Genomic DNA, 26,034 nt, shown 5'->3' with positions numbered 1-26,034 from the left:
ACATAGGCAAAAGCCACAGACCGAGAGCAACACAAACTGAGAGAACTGCGATTGCTGTCGTCGTCGATCATTTTCCAAGAAATGCCACAGTTGATCCACCGGTATTATGCATACACGATCATATCACATGCCACCGGGAGAAGAAGAAAAAAGGTGAACACCGTATCCACACAGGTGTCTTGGTTTCGCTCTCCACTCTCAGGTGAGAATCGTCTTGGTGTGTGGGAAGGAATTCGCTTGTGGTGTGAGACAGCGCTGAGGAAAAAATACACGTCGGCAGCCGCCAGTCATTCCAGAGTGAACTTGCACCGTGGTTAGACGCCTTGAAGTCGCGTTCGCGTTTCGGGTATTGCTGCGATTGCGTTTTTGAAGTGCAGTGGCGAGGAAGTGAGAAGGTGACGAAGAAGAAGAAAAAAAAACGGAGCGGAGTGGAGTCCATTGAAATGGTGATAGATTTCGAGGTTAGAACCGGATCTTAGGGGTTAACTGGAGCCAAGACGGAAGACGATTGGGTGCGTGAGAGGAAACTGTCGACGTGTCGCGCAGGCCTTCGGTACGAGTAGGTCCAGCTCGAGAATATTCCCGGGTGACATCGATCGGTCGATCGGTTGGTGTGGTCGGTTGGTGGTGTGAGGAAGAAAGAAATCCGAGTGTCGAATCTGACCCGTTCCGATTTTGTTGGCTGAAGTGAAAGGGAAGCATTCAAGTGCAATTATTGTGTGATCGTGCACCGTGAAAAAAAAAAGATAACAGAGATAACCGTGAGAAGCGTGTGAATGTGAATGTAGCATCTGAATCGATCAGTCGTGGATCAAAAGGGCGAAAAAGTCATAAAAGTGTGAGAAAAGAGATTCCGAGACCGAGGGAAAAAGTCGTTCAGCCATATTTAAGTTGCTTAACTTTTTGCCTGGATAAAGTGTCTTGCTCTCGCTCGAGCTTGGGTCTGTTTGCAAGTTTCTCGGTGGATCAACCGGAGGCGAGAAAGAGCGCGAAAGATACCGTGATCGGAATGTGGTGCCTCTGAGGCTTGCCTCGGCCAAGAGTGAGTGTGTTTAAATCCACGACAGGGGTTATGTGAGCCAGTGTTGGTGTCGTTCAAAGTGCATGGATTGCCAGTGTGCGACCTGAACCCTACAAGCCGGACGGATTCGTGATGATGTGATTTCTTTCTCTTCGTTTTCCTGAACGTTCCTGAGACGAGAGTGTTCTGTTTTCGGATATTATCTTCCCCCTTCGCTGTAGCCCCGGACAAATACGCACTGTCCCATAAAAAGAAACGAGTTTTTGTTGTGCTGCCCCGTAGAAGAAGAGCGTAGTGCCTCCGCCACGAAGAAGAACCCTGACCGCTCATATGAAAGAACGAAAAATGGGCGATTCGACGCCAATCTGTCGCTGTCGTGTACTGTATCTCGGAAGTGCCGTACCCCGGCAGAGTAAGGATGGGCTTCAGGGTATTCAGGAACCCCTCCGAAGTCTGTACCCCTCGGAGGGTGCAATCGGTGCCAAAGGAATCGACTCTTGGCTCAGTGTGTGGTCAAACGGAATTCTGCTGGAGAATGTTGACGAAAATCGAAAGCAGGTCACCCGGTTCTTCCCGATTGATTCCCTGCACTACTGCGCCGCTGTGCGGCAGGTTTTGATTCCGGAACGGGGTAACAACAATCCGGAACCGAAATTTCTCCCACTCGATTCACCATTTGCGCGAACTCCACGTGCCCAGCATCCGCCGATCTTTGCGGCGATTCTTCGACGGACGACGGGCATCAAAGTGCTCGAATGTCACACATTCATCTGCAAGCGGGAAGCGGCGGCCAATGCGTTGGTTCGCTGCTGTTTCCACGCCTACGCGGACAATTCCTACGCCCGGCAGCTGGAAGGATCCGGTAGCGGTAGCTCCAACAGCGTCTACGGAACGATCGGAGGCAAATCCAACGGCACGGCCGAAGGTGCATGGCGATCACGTGCCGGCAGTACGACCACGTTGAACAGCGTTGGCGTCAGCAGTCGACAGGCAATGAACGGCGTCGCTGAAGCGTACACAGTTAAAAATCGTAAGTATTTTGCGTCTCCAAGTATAAACAAAAATCAAGGAAGTTCGACCGATCCCAGTCAGTGGGGCGTAACGGTAGCCGTCGAAATTAATTAGCACGAGTCTGGTAGGGGAAGGGAGGAGGTAATAGATCCGAGCGCTAATGGATTGATGATGGGCTTCCGCTGTCACTCTCTTCTAGCGAGGATGCCCAGCAGCGGGCGAGGCAATTAACCGGTTGCGGCAGTGTGACATTAGCATATCGTATCGTGTGGCGGGCGGCGGAACTGGCAAATTATCCGCGGTTGTCCCCTGCCGGGTAGGAAAGTGGCCTACATTTCGTCTACTTTGTACAGTGACACGCAGCTGGTTGGTTGGTTGTTGTTGAATGCAAAAATGCGAATGATGAGCTGGACAAGCTAAATCAAATATTATGACATTTGCAAAGAAGCACGTCGGCGATAGGGTCCATTGCGATGGGTAGGTAGGAAATTCGGTCACGTTCCTCCTGTTCCTCAAGTTAAGTTGCCCAAACGGATGGCTTCGGACGGGTTGCAGCAATTGCAGTTGACCATATAATTGACTGACAGCGATATGGCAAATGGCACTGTTTGCTGGGCCCTGTCAACGGGTCTAATTTATGGTAATGGAATGCGGGTTTGGAAAAGGTTGAACTGTCAGCGATGGTTTACTCGTGACAGGCAGGGAATGAAGTTGTTTGCTTTGGAAACATTGCCGTTGTCTTTTGTGTGCATTTCAAGAGGCAGTAGTAACTCATCAAATGAGCCCGTTTAGTTGAAAGATGTTCTGTTTGAAAGTTAGGCTTATTTATATGGGTCATGACGGCATTATCTACGTAGGACTACGAAATTATTATTGGTGCTCTATTTGAAAATAATTTCAAATGCCTTAATTCAAAATTATTGACATCAGACAACACAGCAAAAAAATAATTTTGATAACACATCAAAGTGGATGCACTACAATCATGTCGAAAATTTCATATAATTTTTATGACCACATAAATAAACAAATGTAGTAAAAGCAGCGTAATGTCAGTTCATGCATTTTTTATTTTCCTTGGATTTGTTTTCCGTCGATCTTGTTTTCCGTGCTGAGCACCAATGCTACCGACGCAAGGAAGGCAGCTCCCACACCTGGACCCTACCTATCGACCCATCAACTCATGAACCGGGGACCAACGGCTTTACTTCCCTTCCGAAGGAAGGCGTGATCAGAGATGTTATGCCTCAGAACATCCCGGCGGCGCCGACTGGGATTGAACCCAGGCCTGCTGGGGTGAGAGGCAATCACGCTTACCACTACACCACCGGCGCAGCTAAAGTTCATGCATTGTATTAATGATAATTTTGTCCTTTTTAGCAAGTAATAATACACCATATTTTCGACATGATTGTAGTGCATCCACTTTGACGTGATATCAAAATTATTTTTTTGCTGTGAACATTCAAAATGGAATTGAAGTAGATTCAACGTTCGGTATCTGATTGATAATTAATTTAACCTAGTGAATGACATTCACTGATTGAAATGCATATTTATTTCAATCCAACTGGTTGTTACATGTGTTTTAAATTCATGGGTGAACATTTGACACCATCTGACATTTTGCTGTCGTAGAATTCCATGAAACTTGAAATATATTTCAGTTTGCAGACAGTGACTGCACGAAAAAAAATATGGTGTTGCCAAAAAAAGACAAACTTATCATCAATACTGTGCATAAACTGACATTACGCTGCTTTTACTGCATTTGTTTATTTTTGCAGCCAAAAAAAAATTAATAATATTTTCGATATGATTGAAGCATACACACTTAGAAAAATTCATGTAAATTTAGATGCTTTGAGAGTGACATATACGAGCGTAAATTTTGACTTAAATTTGAGTCATAACAGACGCGAAACAAAGCTCAATCAAACGTACTTTTCAGCGAGCAACGAACTTTTCAGTCTCGAAGCACTTAATATTACATGACATGTTTGTTTACGTCTCATCTTTTATGTCAAAAATGGATTCCGTCACTTGTAAAATTAGTTATTTCTAAGTGAGTTGATCATATCAAAACACACTTAGAAATAACTACTTTTACACGAGACGTAATCCATATTGGACGTAAATCATAGAACGTAAACAAACATTTCATGTAAAATTAAGTGTTCTCAAACCGAAACATCAGCTAGTCGACGAAGAGAACGTTTGATTGAATTGATTTTCACGTTTCTTTCAACTGATTGTTATGTGAAAAGGCCCGCTTACATGTGTCGGTCTCAGGGAACCGAAATTTACATTACTTTTTAGTAGTGTGAAAAGAGCTTGAGCTTGAGCTTGCTTGAGCTTGATTGACCGCCCACGGTTGCTACTCTGTTATTGCCAGATCAGCTGTAATTACACAGAGAACCAATAGACGATGCTTGGGACTAGCAATCATCCTCAATGTGTAAAAACTGGTGATCTTAAATTAGGCAATACCAGCGCCGGCCGCGCCCGAACACAGGTCAAGAAAGGAATGGGAAGGATTGTGTTGACATGACACTCGCTTTGATGGAAGCCGAGAACACCTCTGCACTTCCACGAGGAATCACTGGGATGTTGGATAAGAGGGTTGGGTTTGCAGCAGGGTTCGTTTTGGTAAACGATAAGCGGAATTAATGTCCTAACGATCATATAACGCGAAGGAGCTTGGGACTAAACCCACGGTCTTCTGCTCAGTAAGCAAAAACGTTTGCCACTAGGCAGACGAGCACCTTTTTAATCACCGAGTTGCTGTTATTACCATGTAGTCATATTAACAAATAAAACGATTGACGAATCTTGATTGTGGATGGGCCTGAGATTAGACTCATGATGTTCTGCTCAGTAAGCAAAAACGGTTGCTCTAAGGCCACCGAGCCCCTCATATCACATAATACCGTTGCTCTAATTTTTGTATCCATTCAAACCCGGAACCAACGACAACAACGAGTTTCGCAAAATACACGATACACAAGCGATTTTACTATAAATCTCTTTGATATGTAAGGACCTGGGACCGCGTTTTTCTGCTCAGTAAGCAGGCCACTGTAACCGACGATCTTTCAAATCCGAAAACTAAAAACTACGAAAAAGTACTTAGGCCTTCATTAAGTTCCACTTTCACGCGACGTACAATGTTTCAATTTGCTCTTTACGTATTGTTCAGGCTAGGCCCTTTTCAAAATTTACGCGAGAAATACGCACAATCGTCACCTACCTCGCAAAACTGGTTCCAAACGACAACAAAGGCATAAGCAACGATGGATTGTTGAACTTTGCTGGCTCCGGTGGTGTAGTGCAAGAGCAAAAAAAAATGTAATATCGATCAACGTAATTCAAGCTGATGTATGGAATAATGATGTAATTGTAATTTTGTAATTTATCAGCACACACCCTGGTCGACCACTGTAAACCAATCTGCCGTTCAGCGTTTTCGGTTTTTGTTTCTGGATCTTTAGTTGCCTCTGTGATATACTTACTTGCGGCATACTATTTATTGTATATGAGCGTGTACCATGTACGGTAGCTCATCTCTCATGGTGGGACATAGTAGACAAATTAGAGAGAAAACAAGGAGGTATTAGTATTAGTTATATGTAAACAAACAAAACAAAAGTTAGATAATGCGGCACTGTAACTACTACTATTTTAGAGGTATGATTCGTCATGTTTAACTCAATGTTTCAATTGAGGCAAACTATCTATCTTACAATTACAAAAGCAAACCTAAACTTACAATTATATGCAAATGCAAAATGAAACTTGACAAATCATCGTCAATTCCCTTATTCCAGGGCAGGGCCTGACGATTTGAATCTAATTTTGATCAGTGAACGGGCACCATATGGTACATTTTCTCATCATGAACCTATCATTTCCAGCCTATCTGAACTATTTAATAAATGGAAGCCATAACATGGGTTACGCTCCCCCTAAGCGGGCCCTCCGCATCCTGTCTCTGTCTTATCTCAAATACAAAATGCCAATGGTATGAATGTATCTATATATAACTTGGAAATGACGTACAATCAAATAAACCCGTAACCCACTCACTTGGTCAGGCTTCAGAATCGTCCAGTGGACAGTGCACTCTACACTCCAAGTTCCCTTTTTTCAAATTTACCGCAAATTTGATATTTTACCCATTGAGTGTTGATTAGTCACAATGAAACATTGTGACAGAAGTTGAGGTTACTAGTGTATTAAATAATCTAGGTCCTATTTAGGAAACCAAATCTGGCCAACGCCCACCCTAAACCTAAACCTGTTCTAATCCACCTGAAATGACTAACGAATGGAAGACTTTGACTACCCAGCCATGCAATAGTCTCATTCCGTGCCTTATGGCAACTTGATGATTCTATTGCGCTCATCTTCTGGCACCACCCAGGGGAGACTTGGTCCTGTACCCAATGCTTAACTTATCTCCATTCCACTCAACTACTCGCAATTTCGTGTGATAGGGTTACGGTATGTAATGTGGGTCTAGTCCTTTCATTCGGCCTATCACGCAAATAAATAATTAATTAAGGAATATTACACAAAAAATAAGGAAAATATTGATCACTGATGATTGATAAATGTGTACCACACACAAATCAATTTATATCACAACATTTCAATACATTTTCAGCTCTCGTAAGTAATAAAACTGGTTGAGAATATCACTCTGTTCGGAGTTTTTAGCCGCCATGACTTCTAAGGTTAAGATGGGAAGGTTGCACTGACGATCATCAAATGGCCTGATTATGGCATTTATTGAATGGAATTACCTGATAATACACACTAGACGTAAAACTCACAGTTACTGTTTGAATATTTTATGTTTATTTTAATTGTTTAACAACGTTTTCACAAGTAAATCATGGACCCAACTTTAGGGACACATTTCTTTTCTATGTTCCTAACTTTGGCCCATGAAATTCATTTGACAGCATATAGCAATAAGAGTAACGTCAACAATGTGGTTTGCATTTGGATGATAAGGAACGAACAGGAAGGGAGATTTTTTCTGCCAAATCTGTATAATGAACATCACAATGTTTTGATTTAGATATTCTGCGGTCGAAAGACGATAAGCGAAATTTTTAATTTTTAATTTTTAACTTGAGTGATTTAATGTAGTTTTCGTAAAATTTTCTCTAAGAAATGTTTTGAGGAATGAAGAGTATTAAGTTAACAGTGATAGTGATAAAAAAAAATACATAAGAAAACGTTACCAAGAGCGTTTTTTTTGAGAATCAAACAGGATAGGACGAAGTTGCATCCATAAATAGACCCAATTTGGGGACAATAGACCGATATTACATACATTTCCCTGGTGAGTTTTTGTCTTAAAAAAAGTAAGTTTTTCAACTTTTTGCGGTTCCTGATAGCAAACGACATGATAAGCATATCTAAGCATACCATTTAGCAGTAGAATATCGTTTGCAGGTAAATTAATTGATGAGTTATGATTAAAAACGTAATCTATGGCTGCATATTAGACCGAGGTTAGGGACGTATACCCTATAGTGGGCGGAATATTATTATATGAGACAATTCAATGCAGACGTCTTTCCAAATTTGGCAGATCGACAGGTAATCGGTGAGTTACCACCTAGGTTACCACGATAGTTGCTATTCAACAACTCGACAACGTCCCATCGTCAACGCCTGCTATGAGAATTTCCCATAGCAGACGCCAACGAAATGACGTCATCAAGCTATTGATCAACTACCCTGGTTATCGCCTGGTACCTTATAGCACGATGCTAGGAGGCGAACCGGAAGAATCGATGAGCTACCTCCCCCTTTTTAGTAGTGTGAAAAGAATGAGACATAAAGTCAAAGATGGATTCCGTCACGTGTAAAATTACACACTTAGAAAAAATCATGTAAATTTAGGTGCTCTGAGACTGACATATACGAGCGTCAATTTTGACATAAAATAGAGTCATAATAGACACGAAATTCAACTCAATCAAACGTACTTTCGTCGAGTATCTTACTTTTCAGTCTCGGAGCACTAAATTTTACATGAAATATTTATTACGTCTGATCCTTTATGTCAAAGATGGATTCCGTCACGTGTAAAATTTGTTATTTCTAAGTATGTATGTGATTACTAATCTTCTATTCGTTATTCCCTACACACCTAGAAAAAATCATGTAAATTTAGGTGCTCTGAGAGTGACATATACGAGCGTCAATTTTGACATAAATTTGAGTCATAAAAGACGCGAATTATAGCTCAATCAAACGTACTTTTCGTCGAACAACGAACTTTTCAGTCTCGAATCACTTAATATTACATGACATGTTTGTTTACGTCTCATCTTTTATGTCAAAAATTTATTCCGTCACTTGTAAAATTAGTTATTTTTAAGTATGTACGATTGATTGAATTTATTTTCTCGTTTCTTTCAACTGATTCTTATGTTATTTGGACCGCTTGCATGTGTCGGTCTCAGGGCACGATAATTTACATGATTTGTTGGTAGTGTGTAGTTTGAAGTGGATAAGACTACACACTTAGATAAATTCATGTAAATTTAGGTGCTCTGGGACTGACATATACGAGACTCAATTTTGACATAGAGTTGAGTCATAACAGACGCAACATTCAGCTCAATCAAACGTACTTTTCTCGAGTAACGAACTTTTCAGTCTCGGAGCACTTAATTTTACATGACATGTTTGTTAACGTCTCATACTTTATGTCAAAGATGGATTCCGTCACGTGTAAAATTAGTTATTTCTTAGTGTGTAGGGTTTTGATGCTAAGGAATCCAATTTTGACTGACAAAGCGGCGTACCTATGAAGGGTGTTTCAACACTCCAAAGGCTATAAAGAGTGAAACCTTTTAATTAGAGTCGGTTCCTTGCAATAAATGCAAGAATGACATCTGTTAAAAAAATCGAATACTTCACCATTTCTCAATAGTGATGGAGTAATACAACATGCACTAAACTAGGGACACGGGATATACTACAATAGATCAAATTGTTGGTCGCAGGGGTGTAAGGTCCCGAATAGAGAAAAAAAAAAGGATAGCTGTGAATTATTTGTGCACCAAAATTGACTTATCCGCTGAATCTATACCCTCTGCAAGTCGCAATTCACCGTTGACTGAAATCCGGACAAAAGCAAACAAATACACAACGTAGAAGCCTCACCATTAGCCGAATAAGTGCCTTTTTAATAGAAACTAAGCGATCCATTCAATTGTGAGCAGACATTTTTGCCGTAAGGCATAGGAAACGGAATACTTCTTCACATTTCTTGATAAATTGATTCATTTTAGATGATCCAAAACTTGATCTACAGTTGAAAAATGTAATGACGTAAATATTAGCCGTATATTAGCCTAATATTGTAATAAAAAGGCCAATTAGCGGGGTTGTTGGTTACTTGGGTACGCTCCAACAAAATATTGCCTTCGTTTGCTGCTATCGCAACAATACAGATGCCAGGGAACAATTATTAAATTGGAATATAACAATATAACATGGTTTTTGATCTAATTTCCATCCTACTGAGTACAACCCGCACTTTGCCTCTCTTTTGACATAGACTACGTCTTACGGGAAGGTAAATAGCGAACGTCACGACAAGGTGTAAGGTTTTGAACGCTTATAACTTTGTCATTTATAGATGAAATTAAAATACAAATACACCAATCGATAGGAAATAACTCTCCCAATCTGCTATAATGAATACTTTTCCAAGTTTCAAAAAACTTTTGAAAAATTTGCATGTAAAAAGTGATAATTTTATCACTGTTTTCATGAAATAAACGTTCTCCCTAAACCCAGTCGTCATAATCGAGTACCATTTGGTTGCACATCGTGCTGCTTGAATCTGAAAAGTTATAAAACAGCGCTGCTTTTGGGGTTCAACTCATTTTTGCTTCGAACGGTGAATGGGCAGGTAGCAGCAGCAGCAGAAGCAGTAGCAGTAGGAAGACAGAGGTTCCTGTCAAGCGCGCGCAGCGTTCGAAATTTGCACCTCGAACCTTGCGCGTCGTTCCCGTCGAGATAACTGGCTGCTGGTAGCGCCGTAGCTTGGCGCAAGCGCTCCGAAGTGAATCAACCACCTTGTCTGAGTGATAACGATCCCGCGTTCTATAAATTTCGATTACTTTTTCGACATATCAGTTTTTGAACAACGCATTTTATCGTCGATTTGGCGTAACTGATAGCTCGCACACGCATACTAACACCACTATATCAGGTAGGGAAAAACTTTCGCTATGTGATGATAGTGTTAGCACCGACAAACCGACATGAATGATCATACAAATTCCAAATACATTTCTGATCAAAGCACAAAACTGACATCTGCCGCCGTGTTCGCGTAAAATATTTATCCTAACCACGAACACGCGTACAAAATTTATAAGTTGGTTCGTGTCTAATCTATTTCGGACAAGTTATTTTTATCTAGATAAAACATTTCATGACAGATTTTTTGACAGATGGGATCGCTGTACATTTGGATCGGCCGTTATGGATTCTCGATCAAGAGTTAAGTTTAAGATTCATGTCGGTTTGTCGTTGGTGTTAGCATGCGTCGGTGAGCTACAAGTCGCTAGACCGACGATCAAATGCGTTTACAAAAGCTGATACGTCCCTTCGAGAAAGTAATCAAGAAATACTTCTTGAATTGTGTCCCAATTGCCGAGTTAAATTTAACTCATGGTTAAACGTAACATTTCGTTCAATGTTCGAAAATGTTCAATGTTCGAAAATCCCGTAAATTGATCGGTTTTCAAACAGAACTCAGCCACGGTTGTCAAAATTTAAATTCTAGTCAGAAACAACCACGCTCGGATAGCAGGGCTATTCGATAACTCATCTGTCACTTTTAACCCAAGTAACATTGACAAGAATCTCTTCGTAGACTATCTCCTTGTATCCACTTGGCCATGTAAAGACATTCCCAGGTATTTTCAGCACACAGATCGATTAAAGAAGTATTTATCTAGCAACTAATACGACAAACACAACAAAAAATGGTTATGTGCTCCAGTTATTAACGAAAGAGAAAGTCGGCGAAGAGAATCGATCAATGTTAATTAGGATCTAATGCAATGTTCAGCTTGAATATTATCTGAATTTTTTTCAATGTAGTGCTGTAACAGGTTATAAAGCAACAGCAAGAGAAAATCTATCATCGCGGTTACGTCTCTATGTATGCTCACTGTCGAATATGTAATCTGTGATAGATATGGATGTCAATTTTTTCCCACCACAGAAACGCCCCGTGTTCTTATGCCAAATCATACATATGCGTCTACAAAACGCGAACGAAATCTTAGCCATATTTAGTCATTTTTTTGTGCTCAATCGGTAGATAAAAGATGTGCCGAGAACTTATTGGAAGGATTTATGGCTAATCGAGATCATCCCGATCAACTGCAAAATGTTGCATAACATTGTGCACTCCGTTTTTGTGTGTACATTTTTAGCGTTTTGAAGTTGAATCCCTTGGGAAACCTTATTTCTGATCAATCTCAGTACCACATAAAAATTTCAAGAGTACAAATATCAGCTGTCACAAAACTTATAATAAAGAAACTGGAACTTCACGTTTGTTGCAGTGCAGTACACAAGGAGTTTCAATATCATGAGTGATGTCACAACCGTCCAAGGTTTGTGCCCTGAAGAAAGCCTTACTCATATCTGATTGCAATTTAGGAACCAAATGTAATAGAATATGTATTCGCATTTTTATGAGGTTCTGGATTTAACTAAGTTTTACTAAGTTAGAAATCCAAAATTTGTACAGTGGACCGAAATCATACACACTTAGAAATACCTAATTTTACACGTGACGGAATACATCTTTGACATAAAGGATGAGACGTAAACAAACATGCCATATAAAATTAAGTGCTCCGAGACTGAAAAGTTCATTACTCGACGGAAAGAACGTTTGATTGATGCACGAGAATTTCACTAATGGGGTTGTGATTTTTTAAACAGATGCGAACAGAAAATGAAGATTATTTTGTTATAGATGACTTCCAAATATGTTGACCTTTCTATACGTACTGTTGGATTTGACAAAGAGTCTCAAATCGATGAGATATTGTTAAAAAATCTATCACTACTTCTTGATTCCAAATGCATCCAACGAGTTTTAATTCCATCCTAATGCACTGAAACGCCATTAGATTTTCTTCATCTTACGGATGAAGGGTGAATCATTTCTTTTTGAGAACAATGAGCGTAAATATTTATAAACTGCGCTCTTCAAACAGGCTTTGTTTCAACGAATGTCAAAAAGTTGCCTCCGCACTACAGTATCAGGAGTTTGCACACTGCAATCTCTTACTAGGACACTGCAAACTGGACACACCAGTCCAAATGAGGTCATCACCTAAATCCTGATAACCGCAATCCACCATCTAAAAGAATTACCTCAATTGTTGATCCCATCGTTCCAAGCCACCCTAGCCGCTGCGCGCTAGTCCAAATCCAGTTTCGTCTTCACAAAGCCATTCGTTAAACACACTCACTGCGCGTACACATACACTAGGTAAGCACCCTGAACCACTGCAACCAGAATCGCCTCTACCAGCACGCATTTATCGACTTGGCTCCGGATAACGGCCACCACATGGGACCGCACATTTAAAGCGTCGAACGTGGGCTGTTTAGCCTCTAACTGACTGACTTAACTCTTCCCTGGACTTGGTGCAAGGCGCACCATCATCGACCGGTTCCGTTGTATCAGATCGGACCGTGTCATAATTGCGGTTTCGTTTCCCGCACATCGTTCGCACTTTGCTAGACTTTATTTTTTTGTTTGCCACGTTCCCCGATTCCGTGCCGGAATCGCAACTCTACGATGATGGCAGAGAACTCCGCACTTAGGAGGGTAACAGTTAATTAAATTACCTTATTCGGTTGTCTACGGCAACTAGGCAGACAACGGGTATGTGTTGGAACCTGCTACACATCCGCATTGTCAGATTTACCCCAGCAATGCTGTCATAAACTAAGCAACGTAAGTTTTAGAAAATTTCCTTCTTGTGGCTGAATTGTCGAAAATTTTGCGAAACAAATCTTATGGAATGGGAAACGGGTCACATTTCCATTCAAATCTGTACTTGAATTTGAGCTGTAGAAAAAAATATTAAAATAACGAAACTGTGATTGTTGTTCATTCAGTGCTCACAAAACAAGCATTGAAAAGGTAACTTTTGAGATTCATGCAATGCAAAGCAACAAGAGATCAGCAGTTAGTTACCTGTCGTCGTTAGGGAATGAGGCAAACGATGAAAGTGCCCAAGTCAATATAATAAACTGTGGTACGTTGATGACTGAATACTGCCTGGAACAGTGGATGGGAAGATTTTCTTCTTGTTCCGTAGTTGACAATGGGAAGAAGGTGCTCGTTGAAGGCATTAAGGAAATCCGGTTGATACTAAAACAATTGACGCTTGGGTGTTTCTATTTTTTTTACGGCGATGGTAACCGTTGTGTGCAGGTTTTGGACACTGTAATTTCAACAGTTGGGTTTTGAATTTAAAATTAACTTCTGATCGCTTGAGTTAAATCGGCCGAATGATTTTTTCAGGTTTGGAAGGTCAATGCTGTCAAAAATAGTGATTTTAGTGACCATGTTGAAGAAATAAGTGACCAAATAGTGACACATAGTTGTAAAAAAAGTGCCTGAAAGTGACCAACGAGAAGAAAAGGAGTCTTCCTGATGGCACACAAAATGTATGATGTGAAGCTTTAAAGTGAACGATTCAATAAATAGTTTATGACCAGTTTATACTTCAAGAAATTTCAATGAATCTGGAGTCAAATTTCTTGCACAGTTTCAAAGCCTCATGGGTTTTAATTTTAATTTATAAGGATCTCATTTCAAGGGAGTTCTGAGAAATTTTAGATTTTATGTCAGGAAGTTTTGAGTAGAATTTCGCGAAATCCCTGAATTGAGTTCAAATTCAAATTTAATGAAAACTCTTAGGAATTTCTGAGGAACAGAATTCCTGTGAACTGAGGAAAACTTCATGAAGCTTGTTGGAGAAACTGAAGCCGGAGCATAAGTCCTTGGACATTTCTGGAAAAGACTAAGGAGGTGAGTGAATGAAGGAGGTTTACAATTAAATCTGAGAATAACTTCTCAGATCTTCAAACGAAACAAAAAAAGAATTCCAGGAGAATTTGTCAAATAATAAAGAAAAATCTAAGGAATTTGTGGGGAGAAATGCAAATGAGTTTTTATGAGACTATCATTGTAAACAGAATTCCAACCCAAGTAGCACACATCTGTCACACAAAGTTGCAGCTAATTGGGTGTGACTAAAATGAGCCCTATAGCAGTTACCTCAACCGGTTTGTGACAAGCAGGGATGGATCCACCTTAGTGCAGAAAAGAGAAAAGTAAAATTCCAACTTAACTCAGTTTTCAATACCTGGTTCTCTTGTCCGATTTGCTTTGACTTTTCTCTTTAAAACTAAGGACGGCTTTTTGGATGGCCTCCTCAACGTTAAAAAAAAAATTGAGGAAACCGCATTTTGTCCCTCTAGAAGAAACTTTATTGGTTTGATTGCATACGTTGATGCAATGAGTCAAGGAATGCATGTCGTCGCTAGACTAACTGCTTAGGTATGTGCCTTTGGATCCCAGAGTCCTTGGTTCGACTCCCGGTTGTTACTTTTTTTTGTCTTTAGCTACTTTTCTACGTCATTCGCCACTTCTAATTTAAAGAGCACATTGAGGAAAGGAGCTTTATAGTAGCGCACCACTCTTTCTCCGTTTTGTTTTGTATTTGCCTCAATGTGAATGTGTTTTCATAAAGCTGTGCATTCGTTCTCCTTTATAACCTGTAACCTGTAAAGTATGCTCTTTGCGCTCAATTTCTGAAGAAATAACAATCCTGGTGACAAGTGTGCTACTTAGGAAGGGAAGAAGCGAGATTCAACAGGATATCTGACATGAATTCAATAAAAATTCTGAGATTTTTCCAAACGGTTTCCTACTGAGAACAATGTCCAGGTAATTGCGAGAAACATTAAAAGAAAATTGATTTGAGCGGTAGTTCCAGCGAGATTTTGAGAAACATTTCAATGGAATTGCGAGAAGTATTCTTTGCATATTTTGGCGTTTTTTTTAAAGAGATTTGAGAAAAGCTTTCCAAGTGAATATCTAGAATAATTCCATGAGAGTTTTGGGATAGTAAAAAGTAAATGCTGAGGACAATTCCAAGTAAATTTTCATGACAAATCTCCGTTGAATATTAAATTTACGCGAAATTTACCTGATGTTAATGAAATTGCATTGAAGTTCTTTTGAAGTTTGAGAAACTAGCATGATGCTCTAAATATATTAAATGTTTAAACTTCCCTGAACTTTTTCGGACTTACTAATATTTCCTACATTTTTATAACGATCATTGATGTTCTCTAAAGTTTAAACCATTTTGAAGTAATGAATTTGGGCTGTTAACGGAATGCTTGAATAATTTTTACCTGTGATCTTGACTTTTTTTACCTATGGATGAGTACTTAAGGGGGTTAGATTATGATAAGTTCTTTAGTGCAAATGACACTGATGAAGACTATACATTGTAGTCAACATACGTATCTGTCATGGATACCAAAATTTATTAAGTGGAATTAAATGCAAGATTACCTTGTTTTGCTGTTTTATTTAAACCATTTGCAAAATTTCTCGAAACTTCTCTAAAGTTTCAGCAGTCCTTAGGAAGCTTGTTGTACTACCCTGAATTTAATTGAACTGCCCTAAAATGTGCAAGCTTCCGTGAATTACTAAACCTATGTGCAAACCTCAATAATTTTCTTAACATCTCTGGAGTTCTCTGAAAATATGGAAACTTCTGAAATTTCCCGTTAGTTTTTTGAAACTAGTCGATCTGAACTCCCCATGAAATTTCCCTTACTTAAGGACCTTAATAAACTTCATTGAAATGCGCCCGCATGTTGCTAATGTTCCTGAAAGCTACTGAAGTTCTTGGATTTCCCCTTAAGTTCCAATTGAAGCTCTGCACTCTGCACTGATTCTGCAATTCTGTGAAGTTTTCGAAGTACTTCGGAAATTTCTGCAATTTTCATGGAATTAAAACAATAAAATACTATAGTTCTGTGATTTTCACTGAAGTTCTCAAGATTTTTTTGAACCCAGGTTGCAATTTGATGCTTTACAAGTGTTGTTAAATCGGTTTTAATTCAGCCTTAGTTTGAATAATTGTTGTTCATAGACCACGTTAACTATTGGCGATTTTAAAAATTATAAGCTTTTTAAGGCATTTAATAACAGTCCAACCCTTGTTCAGTTCTTCTTCTTCTTCACATTTCAAGCTTATTGCTTATGGCATATTAGCTTATTGCGTGCTCTCAACTTAGTGTTCTAGATGCACTTCCACAGTTATTAATTGAGAGCTTTCGATGCCTGCTACCATTTTTGCATTAGTATAATTGTGTGGCAAGTACAATCCTGGGACGAGACTTGACAATCGGGTAGCGATTTCGAGCCAATTTTCTGTCAAATCCGAGCCAGTTTCTGATTGGTCGATTTGACAGTAGCAATCGTGGAATAAAAAGGATAGAGGGATCGCATCAATCTGGCTGGCAGTGATGCCGGAATCAATGTTGACGTCAATGGCGTTGTTATTTGTTTATATTTGCGAAAGGAGAGTTGAAAAATTGAGTGCACTGCGTGTTTTAAGCGATGGATATTGTTGTTTGTTTATGGTTATTTTTATTGTGTTGAGTAAAAATGATGTTCAAGCTGCTAGACTGCGGTAGAAATTCCGGATAAAATCCAAATTTAAAATAGAAAAATATTTTACATTCCTGGCATCATTGGTCTACGCCTTCAAACACCACGCGCAACTTTCCGAAGGGCATTCTTCAAAAACATTAAGAAGAGTGAGAAGCTCGATTGTCACGTCCCGTCCCGGGTACAATCATACTCTATGCCCAGGGAGTCGAGAAATTTTCCAACCCGAAAAATTCCTAGACCGTACCGGGAATCGAACCCAGTCACCTCCAGCATGGTCTTGCTTTGTAGCTGCACCTTAACCGACTGAGCTAAGGGAGGCCCCAACCCTTGTTCAGCCTTCTAGTTTTATTTAGAAAAAAATAATAATTGAAGAACGCTTCATTTCTTATATATTTTTATAGGACTGCAACAAGGTTGCTGATTGACTAACTAATTGGATTTCCATATTTATATTGTTATTATAAGTCTAAAAATTACCTTTGCATTTCGGGATTCAAATCGGCAGTCGCTGATTCACAGGCATCAGTCATACCTACTGGACCGCTGTAGCATATGTGTGGCAAAAGGTATGATCATTAACTTGAAACACGTCAAATTTAAGTTGAACAACAGCAACCGGAAAAGTATTATACAGCAATGCAGAATTGTAAACAACAACTGGTGACAGTAAAACATTCCTCTCATTTTAAAGTGTAGTTAACACAATGTGGACACAGGTGCGCGATTTATTTCGATCGTCATGTGGAAACTGTTTTAGTGCCATAATTGAGTTATATTTTTGGAATCCTGTCTGAAAATTCAGTGCAATATAGCAGTCAAAACACAGAAATACAAATGGCAATGCTTCCGACGTCGTCGCAGCCCACTACTACCTGGAACTAATTCCTAAAAAGCGCCCCTACCTTGACTCAACTGCTGCCGCTGCTTGGGATTAGAAAGGTTGGCAATGAATTTAGAAGAACTAAAATGCCGGAAATGCACCGAGTGACACTGACTACATTTAACGAATCAAGCTATCAAATATTTATAGTGCATTGCTGATATCCCAACAAACAGTTTTAGCTGCAGATTAGCTTATACAGCCAAAATTTGCCTTATGCAGCTAATTTTTGCCTGTATAAGCTAAGCTGCAGCTAAAATTGTTTGTTGGGATGTGGAGTAGTGTTAAGCTAAAATAAGGCTTGTTCAATCTTTAGATCAGCTAACTTATTGAGGTTGAATTATGGGGATACAATTAGCTTTACGCACTACTTATTAACAACATATTCAACCTGCTGTTAATCAGCTTTGTACACCTTAAATCAACCAATAATCAACTTCAACTAATCAGCTTGAATTGTTACTTGGGAAGTTTATGGAATTGCCCTTAAATTAAAGATACTAATTCATGACTTATTAACAAGTCTAGTTTTTTTGATGGTATTATGACTGCCCAAAAGGATTCCGAATTTCTATAAAATTCTCTAGACTGCTCTGAATTTCACAGTATTTTTATAAGAACCTGCACTGAGATTAATTGAATTGGATTGAACTTTCCACAATTTTGCTTATGTTTTATAAACTTCATAAATGCTCACGGATACTTGCCTTAAATAATTAATTTTCCCTAAAATTATCTGGACATCTCTGAACTTCTCTAAATTTGTTCAATATTTCGGAAAATTTTCATATAATTCACGCAATATCCACATTAATGCCACGGAACTCCTTGTAAGCTGCAAATTTCCCTACGTTAATGGGATTGTTCTGAAGATATCTGATCGCCTTAAAAGTACTTGGAACTCTCGGAATATCTTAATTAATTAATTTTAGCTTTATTTAGGAGGCTTTCAGCCTTAGGCTGGTTCGCCTACGGAATATCTTAAAATGTTCTGAAAATATCTAAATTCCTTAAAAGTTCTTTGAAATTTCTTGAGATTTCAGTGCTTGCTAAAAGTTCACGCATTGCTTTTAATGAATGGCACTTCCTTGATGTTATCTAATCATCTTAGCTAAACCTAAGCATTGTTTTTAGTATTTTTTATATAACACTCTTACAATAATCTTACATTTTCCGAATATCATACAATTTTCATTGCGTCCCAGAAATTCTCTTGGACCTTTTCTGACGCTTCAGGAAATTCCCTGCGTTTTTCGAAACTTCTTAAAGGTTTCTGCAAATTCCTTGAAATTATTTGATCTACCGTTTGATTTTCTGATATATCTTGCAGTTATCGGAGCTATTAAGCTCGCAATACTATTGAAGATCTCGATTCTACTCTGAAATGAATGCACCTTTAAGCTTTCCTGATAGTATCTGGTCTTCTGTGATATTACTGGAATATTTCGGAGCTTTTCATAAAATCTCTGAAGTTTTCTGTACTTTCCTGAAGTTATGGGAACATCTTAAAAGATCTCGATTTTTATTTTCAGCATATCTTCAGCATACTATCCTGATTTTTTCTAAACTTCATCTTCTTCTTCTTATCATTCGCGTTTAAAGCTTATCTCAACTTAGTGTTCTAGATACACTTCCACAGTGGGAAGTGAAGAAGTTTTCCAATCCAAAACGTTCCTAGACCGGACCGGGAATCGAACCCATGGTCTTGATTTAAAGCTGCGCCTTCAACGACTGAGCTAAGAAAGGTCCCTCAACTCACGTTTATAGATCTTTTAACTGCTCAAACAGTCTGCACTAAAGTTATGGAAACTGCCCTTAGCATCCCTTAAATTTCCCAAAGATCTCTAGGTATAGCTTTTGTGAGGTACTGAAAACTTCTTAAAAGATTCCACAATTTTCCTCGAGTTCTCTATATTTCTGAACACCGGTTAAATTCTCTGAAATGCTAGGAACTTCTTAAAAGTTCCTGCAGTATTTCGGAAGTTTATGGAACCGCTTTGAGATTGTTAAAGCTTCCAGTAAGTTCCCCATATTTTCAGCATCTTAACTTCCCTTATTTTACCGCAGTTTGTTTGCGAAGTTTCACTGAAAATGTCTGCATTTCCTTTCATTTCTCATAACCTCTGTAAAGCTCCTACAATTGTTTTGACGTTAATGGGATTTCACTGAAGATGTTAAATCTTTTGTAAGTTTAGTTACAAAACATGAAATAAATCATTTCAGTTTTTTTCCATAGTTCTGACAATTTGGAAATTTTAAATATCTTGAATTTGTACGTGGAATGCGAAATTTCAAGACATTAAATATTTTGACATATTAGACTTACTAAAATTAAGTTAGAGTTTTTGTTGTTCATTTAGCCTAACAACTCAAATGTCCAAAAAGACTCCATGGAGCTGAGAACCAGTAGATAATTTTATTATCACAATAAATTGTTAATAAGAGACATTGTTTATGACTTATTAACACTCTTCCTTGGAGGCAACTTGAGTTTAGCTTTCAATTTCATCCGTGCCCTCAACTTCCTTGCTTCATCCGGTTGTTTTTCCTTCCGCAACGTCCGCCTTTTGGCCTTCTCTACATCCTATATCCGCTCCTTCTCGGTATAGTCCATTGATCCGAATTTGTAGTAGTTTTGCACTTGACAGGCGGCAGCTGTTTCTCAGCAGCACTTGCTTTATCTTGACTGTTCTTCTCGACGTCCGGGGACGTCACATCCATCACTACCATCTGTTCTTCCAGTTCCTCGTTTGCCTATACACCTCCAGTCACTGCATTAGTATATGTACTGGCATGCTTGGCATGCACAGTTGTACATGGCAACTGCTCATTTGTTAATAACTTTTCACTCAGTTGTTGAAATTTGTTTTTCTTCAACGTAATTCATAGATTAGGATCATGGTTTACTAAAGATATGCAAAGAGTAGGTAAATCTTAACATAAGAATCAACACCAATGAATTTTTACACTTAAAGTCCGAGATGTACAGCGAGCATTTCTCACTACATTTTTACATCGCAAAGACATATACAGTTTATTACTAGAATTAGAATCTACTTTTTCTTGAATATCTATAACAAGCTCTACCTACTGCTTACAAAAAAAAACTAAGTTTCGTCAACTATGTGCAAAGCTATTAGCAAATGAGCAGTTCGTGACCAAAACTGTGTATGCCAAGCATGCGTACTGGTGCTGCTCTCTTCCTCATTCCGTGTTGGTTTTCTTCTTCTGTTCGTTGTTGAACTGGATGCTTCCGATCCTTCCGCTTGGGGTAGTCATTCATCCAATGGCCCTCCGTATTATGAAGGAAAAACAAATTTGATAGCATATGTTCCCTTTTCGATTAAGAAAATGCAGTTAGTTGAGAATTTCTTGTTTCACATCCCTTTATAGTCCCCGTACACCTGTGTGCATGTTGAGGCCCAAGGCAGCTGGAAATTTCTCCCGAACAACGCACTTTACATCACCGTTTTTCTACACGCAAACCAAACATTTATTACAGGTAATTTACAGGTAATGTTAGTTCCCCTTCCTATCACACTCTGTTCATGAACAGCGCAGCAAATGTTAGAAGTTGACCTTGAAGACGATGCAATGATTTTAAATCTTCTTTTGTTCAGTGATCTGTCTATGCTTTCACCTACACAAGATAGCATTTGCCTTGATTTTTATGTATAACATGGTAGAACGACGCACACACTTGCCCCTATTCTCTCCAGCAGACATAGCAAACGAAATCGAGTATGCGAGGGAATGAGCGCTTCTTGTTTGTTTTTAGCCTATCCATATCCCGAAGCATGGCGAGAGCAGTGGAGAAAGCACAGGTCCAGTCGGCAACCTTATTTTTTCGACATGGTTAATTTCACTCACTAACACACTCCACATTTTTCTTTCTCCATTTTCTTGCATTGGACCGCAGCTCGGTATTTTGCATCCTCGGTTCATGTGGTTTTCACTAACATCCTCTGATGATGAATCCCACATAATTGTAAACGAATCTTACATCCCACGGCTCGGTGTAGATCGCTTTCCTGGTCTTTTGATGGGAGGTCGTACAGGCTCACATATTGAACGGTGCCCACATCAGACGACATGTATACCTCAACAGACTTCCTATCGCCATAACGAAAAGCTAATTGCTCACGGTTGGGTAGCAAACAATGAAGCATCGAGTCTTTTGATTTGAACTTGATGAACATAGATTTATTCTCCGCTATGCCATATGTAGTGATCATCTGAGTGGGTAACGCATCCAGCGATTTCATAAAATTCGTGATTTCTTCCATTCTTGGTTTCGCACTGGTATGTGTGAAGCTGAATCTAATCGTCAGTTTTATTTCCAGTAACATCTCCACTACCTGTTTGCTTCCAACGGAGCATCGGTAAAAGCGAACGATCTTCAAACATTGAGAAAACACTGCAACAATGAGTTGCTATCGAAAAACGGACTATCACGTGACTTGTATAGGACAAAACACACAGCTGCTTGTGTTGACAGCTAAGAGCGAACTGAAAAATTAAGTCTTTACCCTATACAATTAGTAAAGTACACCAGCTTAAACATACACGAACAATTAAAACCAAGTATTAAATAATTTTAGCTCGTATACTGACGAGAATGTCTAATCCAAAGCGAGTTATTCTTGAACACCCTCTGCTTGAATCTAATGTCTATACGTCTGCTCACGAGTATTTCTCGATGAACATTTCAAATGGTCCTATCTGCTTTGATCATCGACTTTCTATTTTCATAACCACTGCAGATTTCGCGCTAATTCTACCACATAGTTTGATAAAGGAGGTTCTTATCTAGCGTCCAAAACGTCAAATACAACAGGGAAAGGTTTTGCAGCTGAGTTATTGACGAAAGAGAAAATCGATGAAGAGAATCGATGAATGAAGTTTTTAATTTCAGTGCTGTTCGTAGGAATTTTCTTCGAAAGACTTATAAAAGATTTTCGTCTTACACGAGGAAGTTCTTAAACGCCTTTAGCATCATACACTTTACAAGCGTTCATATACGAGTGGTACGTAATGCCAAAGTCCATGGTTCGATTCCAGAAAGCAAATTGTCAACACGCTAAGAATCGTTCCTCCAAATTTGGGTAGACGATTTACACAGATTTGAGTTCAACAGAAAGTTCGCGAGCAACATGTGAAAAAAGCATACAAGCCCAACGTTAAACAATGCATATAAACGTCGATTGTTCACAAATTACAACACGCTTACACAAACTAACTATTTCATCTGATAGAGTAAACTATCTCTCAGATGCTTGAGTCGGTTTGCCAGAATGAGTCTTTATTCACGAGAAATCGACGTTTAAACTGATTGTTTACATTTGGCACATATATCCTTTTCACAAGTTGCTCTAGTTACTAGCTTTCTCCATCATACGTCAAAACAAAAACGATAAAGTTTAGTGCAAAGAACAAATGAGACTGCTTTTGCTGGGGGACGGGTTGCGACAGAATTTTGTCCAGGCATCCCCTTCCCTAAAATTTAGTAAACCGAAACATGGCTTAGCTGAAATTTACAATATTTGGAAACCTGTTTACCTGTTTGTAGCATTAATCCGGAAGAAAGGAATACTGGAAGGGCTTCTTTAAAGCTGGAACATCCAGAAACTGCGCAAAAAGAGCGACCCATTGCGTTTTTTCAAAAAAATTAATCAGTTAATAAAATTATAGAGATAATTTAGATGATAAACAAAGAAATGAACAGGTGTTGATGGTACATGGTCCATGAAAACAACTCTAAATTGAGCTTTGGATGCAGCTTTTAAAAACGAACATCTGAGGTTAACTATTATTCGTTTCCTTGAGATTGAATAAAATTTTAATATAATTTAAATCAGGTAATTTTCACAAATATAAATAAAATTTTACCCAACTGTGAAGTGTTTACAATTGCCTTGTCAACTTGCAAGCGCTCAATCCTTGAAGATTCCAAACTTTATCTTTATTTTCGATGCGTAAAAAAAACTGGAATAATCCAGTTTAAAACTGAAATGTTAACATCACTGCGATATGAGTGTTGAAGGGCGAATTTCTCGAAATCTCTTCTCTTTCACCACATCGACCGGGCTTTGTGCAGAGAGCCATAGCATGCAAAATACCATCACATGACATGCCTAATCGACGACCCGAACCTCGCGGCCGAACGGTGGAGAGATCAATTAATTCACGACACGAGACTTTTGCTGGTTGCTGCCATTGCCGAAAGAGAAAGCATCTCGCACAAAGCAGGAAGTGCGCTCCGCGCCAAATAGTGATGAATAGTGTAAGTGCAATGGGGGAGCGCGAGAGCCAAGACGAAGCGGCAAAAAAAAATGCAAGTCTCGACCAACAATTGATAAGGGCCTATCGGCATTTGCAAATGAAACATGTAATGAACTTTTCACGCAAACCGAAGCTCGCCTAGATGCAATCCAACAACACCATCAGATAGTGTTGTCGGTTTGCGAGGGCGAGCTTCGCTTCACAAGTTTTGTTTACTACATCTGATAGACCCGTTTAAATTGTTGGTCGAGAAGTGGCTTGCTGGACAAAAATGTTCCAAGACAAAGCTCGCTGCTGTCGAAACGGATCTCTTACTAGCCCCGAGCGCCGCCGCCGCCGCCAGCGTCGCGTCGGCTTGTTGGTTGGAATAGCAGCTTATTTTCCTACCACCTCAAAAGCGTGTCAAATTTGGTCCGTTTTGAAAGTTTATTGAACCTGTTCGGAATGGGCTTGGACTATGGTTGCCGAAAGCTTGCCGGCTGATTTGCGACTATCATCAACCGAAAAGTCGCCTCTCGGGTTGCAGGAGAAATTTCGGTTGGAAATTTTTGGGGCTCGAATGATTTACGATCAATTTCGGGGGAGATTTGCAACATTTGCGGAATTGAGGTGATTAATCGAATTGTATTTTCTTTGGCGTTTAAAGAGTAACAAAAAAAAATATGGCTCACCAGTTTTGGCCGACGTCCGGATGTAGACCGGAATTCTATTGGGATGGAGAGTACTTGTATTAAATTTGAAACGTATCATGAAATGAATATCTCAGGGAAGTTTGTTAAAAGTAGGGTAAATTTTACAATTATGGACTCCCTAGTAGCTGCTCTATCCATTTACGCTACATTCATAACTTTTAATTTTTATTTAGGCATTTGTTTTTTTAATAAGGTGCAAGTTTATGCTTTACCTAGTGTGTCTGATTTATTTTGTATATTATTTTACCAACGAGATGCTGTGTTATAAAATTAAGTCACCATATTAGGGGACAAGATGTTATGATATTTTCATTTGTTTTTACTTAGACTTGAAAACAAAAGTATCAGTAGAACAAACATTGTTCAGCACCAGGCATGGAAAATCATTTGCATTCATTTCATGCAATCATTTACATTCATTTGCCCCTAATTTTTTCCATCAACAGAATTCCGCAAACTTGCAAATTTAGGACTCAATCAAATTAACCATGTGAAAAATCAATAAAATTGTTATTTAGACCTTTTATTAACAAATACTTATGAAGATTTCTGTGTGACTGAATCGTTAAGTCCCATATGGAGAAATGAAATGTTTCACACAGCAATAGAATATTATTTATTCGTTCACATAAATGAAAGAACCAACGTCTGCGAATTTGATGAAATCTTTGATTACAATTCAGCAAATTATGATACCATTAGAAATAGATTGAACATTGTCGATTGGCAAGCAATATTAAGAACTGCAGGAAATGTTGAATGTGCAGTTGACGTATTCTACAATGTGTTGCTTGAAATAATACTTGAAGAAGTGCCAACTAAAAGAAGAAGACGTCAGAGTCATGCAAAACATCCAGTTTGGTACAACAGGGAACTGAAAAATTTAAAAAATCGAAAGCAAAAAGCGCACAAATTTTATAAAAATATAATAGCGAAGAAACTTTGGCATACTATTTAGACATTTGCGATCAGTTAAATTTGGCCGTTAATATGGCATTTGAGGAGTACAATTTAAAAACTGAACTTGAAATAAAATCTTGTCCTAGAAACTTCTTCAATTATGTGAAAACCAAATTAAAATCTGATAATTTTCCCTCAAAGATGCATTTGGACGATAGGATAGGTGAGAACTCGAATGATATATGCAATTTGTTTGCAAATTTCTTCCAAGAAATATATACTACGTTTTCAGAGGAGGACCGTGACCGTGAATATTTTGAATCTTATCCAGAATTTTCAAGTGACATCAGCGTAAGTCAAATCAAGGTTCATGATATCTTAAAGGGTTTAAACAATTTAGATGCATCTAAAGGTCCTGGCCCTGACGGTGTTCCGCCAGTTTTTATGGAAACTTTAGCAATTGAACTTA

The 26,034-nt window shown here is 38.9% G+C and overlaps 1 protein-coding gene across 1 annotated transcript in view; it reads left to right on the top strand.

Moving 5' to 3' along the window:
* The first annotated feature begins 303 nt into the window (after positions 1-303).
* Positions 304-26,034, top strand: part of LOC135705193 (uncharacterized) — a 52,542-nt gene continuing 26,811 nt past the window's right edge. The window contains exon 1 of the mRNA XM_065226798.1: positions 304-2,051. Within this exon, the coding sequence (XP_065082870.1) occupies positions 1,352-2,051 (700 nt within the window). The 5' untranslated portion in view covers positions 304-1,351. The remainder of the gene's footprint in view (positions 2,052-26,034) is intronic.

Source organism: Ochlerotatus camptorhynchus, unplaced genomic scaffold (genome assembly GCF_037179485.1).
Source record: "Ochlerotatus camptorhynchus isolate MF236.1 unplaced genomic scaffold, CSIRO-AGI_Acam_v1.1 ptg000261l, whole genome shotgun sequence".
Classification (NCBI taxonomy): Eukaryota; Metazoa; Arthropoda; class Insecta; order Diptera; family Culicidae; genus Ochlerotatus; species Ochlerotatus camptorhynchus.
The sequence above is the reverse complement of the archived record's forward strand: the minus strand, read 5'-3'. Positions and strand labels throughout refer to the sequence as shown.